This window comes from Bufo gargarizans, chromosome 10, assembly GCF_014858855.1.
Source record: "Bufo gargarizans isolate SCDJY-AF-19 chromosome 10, ASM1485885v1, whole genome shotgun sequence".
Classification (NCBI taxonomy): domain Eukaryota; kingdom Metazoa; phylum Chordata; class Amphibia; order Anura; family Bufonidae; genus Bufo; species Bufo gargarizans.
In genome coordinates, this window is record NC_058089.1 from 61,142,764 (window position 1) to 61,151,577 (window position 8,814).

Here is an 8,814-nt window from a genome sequence, read left to right on the forward strand (position 1 = left end):
TAAGAAAATAGAATCAAGTACAAAAATTTAAAAAAGAATTCCATCATCTTCCAATTTCATGATAGATTTCTCTGTGTATTTCGAGGAGAGGAATTTTTTTATATAGTATAATTTGATTGTTTAGTATTACTTTTACTATTCAATAAAAATTATTCATAATAAAATGTGTATAGTGAATATTTGTTAAGTTACCGCTATTGTCTTGCTATTGTCTTAAATTTTGTTTACAAAAAAAATACATAGTTAAATAATTTTTATTTTTCAAAAATATGAAAATTAAATACAATTTACTTTTGACAAATATTCTCTGTTGTTTGTTCACACATCTGTTTAATAATATAGAATTCAAGATTAAAAAAATACAAGATTTTGAATAATAAATGTGTATAAAATTTAAATATTAAAAGGTTATTTCGATTTCAGACAATGGGGTCATACTGCTAGGATATGCCCCCATTGTCTGTTAGTTTCAGGTAACACCGCTTGTACGGACACCTATATCGAGAAAATGGCCCCGTAAGTGAAGGAGGGCGTACTGCTTATGCACGGACACCCTCCTTCACTTTCCTAGGAGACAACAGACAATAGCCAAGCGCATTTACTGGCCTATTGCCGTTGGCTACATATAGGTGAATTGGAGCCTGGGTCGCACATGCGGAGTGCGGTCTCATTCACTTAAAGTGGCCATGTTCTTGATATAGGTGTGCGTACCACTGGTGGGACCCTAACATAACAGACAATCGGTGCATATTCTAGTAATATACCCCCATTATCTCTAACACCAATAACAACGATTTTTTTTTTATTTGTCATGCATGCCACAGCAAAAACAAAATAACACTCTTATACAACATTCAATGAGTAAGGTTTACTGTTTCTAAACAGAAAAAGTATAAAAGCTGTCACAATAGACTTTGAAAATTCACATTTCTATCTTAAAACATTTATTTATTCCAAAGCTAAAAACTCTGCAGGGTAATTAGAACTTTCTTTGAAACCCATGTAGTGGTCCTCTGGATCTGGAAAGGTATTTTGGATAAGATAGACTGCACAAGAGGGTATAGGTTTGCGGTTTCCAACACCAAGGTATCCATGTACCCAAGTTGTGAAAAAACGATATGCCGTCTTACGCCGTATCCTATTAAAAAATGAGCAAAAAATTATAATTAGTAATATTTAATAGCAGACCTTGATGTGAACATAATCTTACAACTTTACAAATCACTAGTCAGACCACACATGGAGTACTGTGTACAGTTCTGGGCTCCTGTGAACAAGGCAGACATAGCAGAGCTGGAGAGGGTCCAGAGGAGGGCAACTAAATTAATAATGGGAATAGGGAATCTGCAGTGCCCTGAAAGCAGGGATAGTGCGTCCTATAGGCTGACTAGGCAGCCGCGTAGAGTGCCCCTTGGGAGCTTTGGCCACCCCTCATGCTGCAGCCGCCCAAGCGCTCTATATAGAGCCTTCGGCGGCTGCTGCACTGCCCCGTCTGGCGCGTCCATGAGTGCGCCCCGCCCCGGCACAGCATGAAGAAAGTGACTGACAGGAGGAAAGCGCTCGGCGCTCCCTCCTGTCAGTCCCTCATTGTAGCGTGGCCAAGCCCTTTATGGTGCAAGGGTACAGGGAGGATCTGTCTCCTGTACCCTGCCGGACCAACATCAAGTGTGCACACAGTATGCACTTCCTGTCAGTCTGCCCGGGTACAGGAAACTATAGCTCCAGTACCCGTGGAGCATACAGTGCTCGGGCACGCTACAATTGAGGTAGCGGGGGGGGGGGAGAGAATGACAAGGGGAGGGCGACAATGACAAGGTGGACAAGAATGACAGGGGTGATAAAGAGAATGACGGGGGAGGGGGGAATGACATAAGATGGATAGAAAATAAGAAGGGGAGTAAAAAGAATAACAAGGATGGGGGTGGGAGAGTGACATAAAAGGTAAAGAGAATAACAAAGGGGGGTGAAGTGAATTACAAGGGGGGGAAATGACAAGAGGGGGATAAAGAGAACTGGCGTTAGTTAAAGGACTCCTGCAGCTTATTTAAACTGATGATCTATCCTCTGGATAGATCATCAGCATCTGATCGGCAGGGGTCTGACACCCGGGAACCCCGCCAATCAACTGTTTGATAGGGCAGCCGCAATGGCAGTAGTGCCGAGGCCCTCTCGCTGTTTACCACCGGGGCAGTGACGTCACAACTAGTATCACTGGCCTTGGCGGAGTAAAGCTCGGTTCACTAGAAATGAAGCTTTGCTCCACACAGGCCAGTGATACAAGTCATGACGTCACTGGGCCTGCGGTAAACAGAGAGAAGGCTGTGGCGCTACTGCCAGCGCCGCTGCCTTTTCAAACAGCTGATCTGCGGGGGTCAATACAGATTGCTTTCAGAGGTTCAGTTCCAAACTTGCTCAACGAAAAAACAGTCTTATTTTTTTTTTTTTGGGGGGGGGGGGGGGGAATGGAGGGATCACGGAATGGGGCTTAGATTCCCTTGCGGCTTCGAAACTCTGTGTCCATGCCCTGTGGCCCGGAATTTTTATTCACATGGCACTGGCGTCCGAGAGATAAAATATGCAAACTATTTACAACTATCCGCAGGTGGTGTCCGAACTTGTCCAAGGGCACGTAAATTTATATTCAAAAGGTCTTCTCGTTGGCAGTATAAATTAAAATACTCATGAAGTGTTATACATGAACAGTCCAAAATGAACGGTTCAGCATTTTGGATTTCTTGGCAACAGATGGACTCAACATAAGTTGGCATTATATGACATTTTGAACATGTACACCAATTGGTGTTTCCAACTCGGGTATCCTCCGGCTCTTCCTCAAACTCTATAAATTGTTCGTTTCCTCTTCTAGTTGGATTGTGAGGGAAGCATTCCATGTTTGAATGTTGAGTGTATTTTTGTCGTAATTCCGAAAGAAGTGCAGTAATCTGTTAAATAATAATATAAATATATCATTGTTATTAATTATAAAGTTTACTTAAGTTTAGATGGCAGTTTAAAATGCCGTATTTTCAGGGATATAAGACGACTTTCTAACACCAGAAATCATTGTCTAAAGTCGGGGGTTGTCTTATACGCCGGGTATTAGGCAGCACAGGGGAGAAGGAAGCAGTACCTCCCTCCCCCCTGTGCTGCCCGCTGCCACCAATGATGAGAGAGGGGCGGAGGAGGGACATGTGTTTTTTTTTTTTTTTGCAAAAAAAAAAGATTTTTTAGAAATACAAATTACCAGTACCGGTACCTTTGTGCCCAAGGGGCTGTTGCCGTTTTGTGCCCAGCCGCGCACCGAATACTGGATCCCAGTGCCGCACCTCTCTTAATTTATTCACTGCAGTTCCGTTTTTTATCTTTTGAAGCCGCTCGTAATCTCGCGCATGCGCAGTTAGTTGGATCACTCGCTCATTCTTGCTGTGAGGTCAGAGGGAATAGAGGAGACCGCGCAAACTAACTGCGCATGCGCTACAATACGAGCAGCTTTAGAAGAAAAAAAAAACAAAGTGCAGTGAATAAATTAACATAGTGGCAGCGCTGGGATCCAAGATTCGGAGCGCGGCTGGGCACAAAACGGCGGAGGAAACGCCCCTTGGCACAACGGTACTGGAAATTTGCATATCACGATCGGCGTAACTGTCACATACGTGACACGGAGGGAGGAAAAGAGGGAGGCCCTGCCCTAGTGAGAGGGAAGGTGGTGACCCCTGACTCACCTTGCGGCTGGCGCCTGGCTGCCCTGTCGTCCCTAGACGGGTTCCTCACCCGTACGCCGATCACGTGCCTAAAACCCTGGCTTTCCCTAGGATGAGCCCTAGATAGTGAACAGGGCGGTGGGAACACTAGTCCGCACCACTAGCTCTAAAGGAAAACACCAAGGGGAGGACAGACAATACAAACTAAACATATAATCCCAGGTGGGCAACAACAGGAGACAACAAAAGCCCAACAGGGATCCGGAGGGTAGCACTCTGGAACAACAACCAGATTCTCAGCTCCAGTGGGTCAGCATAGATGTCCAGGCAGGAAGCTCTATAACTGGCAACAAGAGAAGTGTGAGAGGAGAATATAAGGAGTTTGGGAGTGGCAGACAAGAAACAGCTGAGGAGGAGAAGCTACGGATCCCTGAGTGAGACAAAAAGGATAGCAAGGCAAACACAGAAAACAAACACTAAGAAACACAGTGATCTTTAGACATAGAGCGCGCAGCCACCCGCTGCGACTTCCTGACCCCAGGTATAACGGAGTCAGACGTGGCTCTTGACACCCTCGTGACATTGCATATATATAAAATTGCTTTTTTGAAATAAATACTGTAAACCACAGGTGGGGTTAACAAAAGTACAGTATGTTTTTTATTACAACAATGAGATTCCGGGTAACTCTTTTTTAACCAAGTGTAATTGCTGGGCTCCGATCTGTTACCATGGCAGCCAGGATGCTACTGAAGCCCTGGCTGCCACGGTCAATTCCCTACACTGGAGAAGATCGTTTTTGAGACAGGGAGGGCTGGGCATTTCAATTAAAATTACCATATTTAATTCAAATTGGGTGATTTAAAATTTTTATTTAGTGCGCGTTGGAAGAGTGGTAGTCTTATACGGCGAGTATAGCCCAAACCATATATTTTAAATGGAAAAGTTGTGGGTCGTCTTATGCGCCCAGTCGTCTTATACGCCGGAAAATACAGTAATGAATATAATATCAGAAACATTGATATAAACTACCAATGTATATTATATTTTATACGGAATATGTCACCCCCTTTCAGCATGTTAAGCAGTCACCAATGCGGTGTATATTAAACAACGTTCTATTCTGCTGTGCTCTTATTTTTTCATGTCATGAAGTAATTTTGATAAAACAGCGCATTTAATGCTATGCTAATCAACCTGCAAGGTGGCCAGAGGGTAGTTACCTTTCTTCTATGGAGACCAGTTCCCAACCCACCTCTTCTCAAGGAAGATCCTCCTATAGCCAAGTTGAACGACTGAACACTGCAGATGGGCGTTACTTGTTCCAGAGAAGAAAGGTAACGGCCCTCTGTGCACCTTGCAGGTTGATTTGCACAGCACTAAAAGCGCTGCTTTATAAAAATTACATCATGTCATGAAAAAATAAGACCACAAAAGGAAAAAAATTTGTTTATTGTACACTGCAACGGTGACAAACATGCTAAAACATGGTGACATCATATCTGAGTCTTCAATTATAAATAATTAATTTCTCAAAATGTTTATAGTTTATATACCTCTGTGTTTCCCTTTGCTTCACCAACATTGTTAGGGGTATTCACACTGTCTCTTGAATTTAATGTGGAGGACTCTTCTGATTTTATAATTATAGCCACCTCGCTTGATTCTTCGATTATTTGATCTAATAGTTGTCCTTCTCCTTCAAATAGACTCTGTTTAAAAAAGTATAAAATATATTTGTAAAAAATATCATGTTCATAAGGTTAAATAATTTAAAATAAATTTATCTCATAATTCACAAATATAGTTTTCAATTTATTAGAATAATTTAGATTAAATTAGTTATTTGAAAGTGAAATTGTCATCCGATTTAAACATAATAAAGGGGTTTTCTCATTTCAGACAATGGGTGCATAGCGCTAGGATATGTCCCTATTGTCTTATAGGTGCAACCAGCACATATATTGAAAATGGAGCAGGGAGAGTTCTGGCTAGGGGGACCACATATTTCATGTGGTCCTTCAACCACCCATCACTTCTCCCAGACTCCCCCATAGAGGTGAATGGGAGCATGGGCCCGGCATGCGCATTGCGCTCCCATTCACTGCTATAGAGGCCACTGATATGGCCGAGCCAGCTCGGCTATTGTCAGCGGCACCATAGAAATGAATGGATGGCGGTCGCGCATGGGCGGTACACCCTCCTTCACTTCTTGGGCCCCGTTCTCAATATAATTGCTGGTCCTGGCGGTGGGACCCGCAATGATCAGAGAATGGGGGCATATCTTTGCGTTATGCCCCCAATGTCTGTAATTACAATGTTACCTTAATCTTCCACCATTGCCAGATACAATAAACTACCTTCTTTCCTGCTGTGATATTATTTTTTTTATGTCACGGTGTAATTTTATTATAAAATTTGCTTTTTTGAGTTATACAAACTGTAACGGACCGTTTCAGCAGACAAGGGGTTAAAATCCGTTTAGGCGATATGCCCCTTTCTGCGAGACAGGCCCAGCTACTGCATAACACCAAACTCCGAACTGGATACAAAATAGCGCTCCAAAATGGAACCTTGCTAATAGATGCTGGCACACGAACAGGAAAAGCATACAATTCGCTTACACTCATGGCAAACAGTCTCTAACAGCATATAGGGAATCCCCCCAATAACGAGACAAGGCTCCGTCTTGAGGGTCAAGCAGTCGTCTGATGTGCTGGCACACCCAGCCTGGTTTTTATTACAGTTGTTGCAAATACAGGTCCGCCCACAGTGTTTTGAAATACAACCAATCAGTAATTTACAACACATACAATGTAAATACAGCAACCAAACGTTCACGCCCCCAGAGGACAAGAAGGGAGACTGCGACACAGGACAGATACAACACATCCCCAGAATGCATCATGGTTTCCTCCTCTCTGTCCCAGAGACAACACAGGGCAATCCAATTATCTCTCAGGACAAAGGGGAGATCGCCAATACACATGCGGAGACAACAGGACAGACATCACCTTTTATACACACAATGGGACAATAGAACCACACCCAGCATATTCCTCCCAAGCTGACAAGTTACACTTATTATAAATTATTACAACTTTGCGAGGTTACATTGTACATACATAAAACGTACATCAATTTAAACAGTATAACTTGGTGAACAAACCTATCCAAAATTAACTGCAATAGGTTCAGGTGTTTAAAAGTTACTATGGGCCATAATCCTGAGGCAAGAGGCTTTTAAACAGCACCCTCCAAAACCCAGTGGCGAGGTTGGTTTCGCCACACAAACAAACCTCCAAAGTGCCCGGAGGAGTGTTACCTTTCCTCTCTGCATCCAAATTATGCCCCCTGCAGTGCCCAGCACACATTAATTTCGAGCCAAAGCACGCGCCCACTTCTTAAAATATCCTCGAACATCACGGTTGAACGGCTGGGCACTGCAGGGGGGGAGTTATTGGGCTGCAAAGCTGGACGAAAATGCCAGTCTTACCTCCTTCGAGATTCCTTTGCATAATTCTAAATTCAACAACGTGACATAAAAAAAAATTATCACAGCATGAACTACTGCACGAAAAAAGTTATTTTATTGTACCTATCAATATAAAAAATCCTGTTGACAGATTACCATTGTAAAAAAAAAAAAAACATATATTATTTGGAGTATACTTTTAAATTACCTCAAGGTTGACAATTTCATCATCCACATAACAAGCCTCCAATTGATATGGATAATCCAGATAGATAGTACAAGTATTTGAAGAATTTAGTATATCCAACTCCATTGAATTAGTTACCTATAATATAAATAATTAGTTACATATCTAAGTATTTTAATATTAAAGCGTAAATAATATCCTGTATACTCACAATGTTTGTCGTCGAGGAATCAATATTTAGATTTTCATTTACTGTATCCGAAATGTCGTCACATTCACTTGACGTCATAGTGGTACAAATCTTATAAAATAAGTGTTACATTTAAACAAATTAAAACATAGAAATGTAATTTTAATATAAAAAGTGTTCAGTATCAGTAATCATGGTGTAACATCTGTCACTGTGAACAGTGGTGGCGTAACATCTGACTGACAGCAGTGGTGGCGTAACATCTGACTGACAGCAGTGGTGGCGTAACATCTGACTGACAGCAGTGGTGGCGTAACATCTGACTGATAGCAGTGGTGGCGTAACATCTGACTGATAGCAGTGGTGGCGTAACATCTGACTGACAGCAGTGGTGGCGTAATATCTGTGACTGACTGCAGTGGTGTTGTAACATCCGACTGACAGCAGTGGTGGCGTAACATCTGACTGACAGCAGTGGTGGCGTAACATCTGACTGACAGCAGTGGTGGCGTAACATCTGACTGATAGCAGTGGTGGCGTAACATCTGTGACTGACAGCAGTGGTGTTGTAACATCCGACTGATAGCAGTGGTGGCGTAACATCTGTGACTGACAGCAGTGGTGGCGTAACATCTGACTGACAGCAGTGGTGGCGTAACATCTGACTGATAGCAGTGGTGGCGTAACATCTGACTGATAGCAGTGGTGGCGTAACATCTGACAGGCAGCAGTGGTGGCGTAATATCTGTGACTGACTGCAGTGGTGTTGTAACATCCGACTGACTGCAGTGGTGGCGTAACATCTGTGACTGACAGCAGTGGTGGCGTAACATCCGACTGACAGCAGTGGTGTTGTAACATCCGACTGATAGCAGTGGTGGCGTAACATCTGACTGACAGCAGTGGTGGCGTAACATCTGACTGATAGCAGTGGTGGCGTAACATCTGACTGACAGCAGTGGTGGCGTAACATCTGACTGACAGCAGTGGTGGCGTAACATCTGACTGACAGCAGTGGTGGCGTAACATCTGACTGACAGCAGTGGTGGCGTAACATCTGACTGATAGCAGTGGTGGCGTAACATCTGACTGACAGCAGTGGTGGCGTAACATCTGACTGATAGCAGTGGTGGCGTAACATCTGACTGACAGCAGTGGTGGCGTAACATCTGACTGATAGCAGTGGTGGCGTAACATCTGACTGACAGCAGTGGTGGCGTAACATCTGACTGATAGCAGTGGTGGCGTAACATCTGACTGA

General features: G+C 43.2%; 1 protein-coding gene across 1 annotated transcript; it reads right to left on the bottom strand.

The window, feature by feature from the left end:
- Window positions 1-948: 948 nt before the first annotated feature.
- On the bottom strand, window positions 949-7,652 carry LOC122920065. The gene is made up of 5 exons (XM_044269275.1): window positions 7,575-7,652; window positions 7,385-7,501; window positions 5,258-5,413; window positions 2,794-2,942; window positions 949-1,138 (listed from the first exon to the last, which is right to left on the bottom strand). Exons 1-5 carry the CDS (start codon window positions 7,650-7,652, stop codon window positions 949-951), a joined length of 690 nt encoding a protein of 229 aa, XP_044125210.1.
- Between the last annotated feature and the right edge of the window lie 1,162 nt (window positions 7,653-8,814).

Coding starts and splice junctions, on each gene's coding strand:
- LOC122920065 (XM_044269275.1), bottom strand. CDS start 7,652: ATGACGTCAAGTGAATGTGACGACATTTCGGATACAGTAAATGAAAAT. Junction 7,502..7,574: donor ATTCCTCGACGACAAACATT/GTGAGTATACAG, acceptor TTTATATTATAG/GTAACTAATTCAATGGAGTT. Junction 1,139..2,793: donor CGAGTTGGAAACACCAATTG/GTGTACATGTTC, acceptor ATTTTTTAATAG/GATACGGCGTAAGACGGCAT.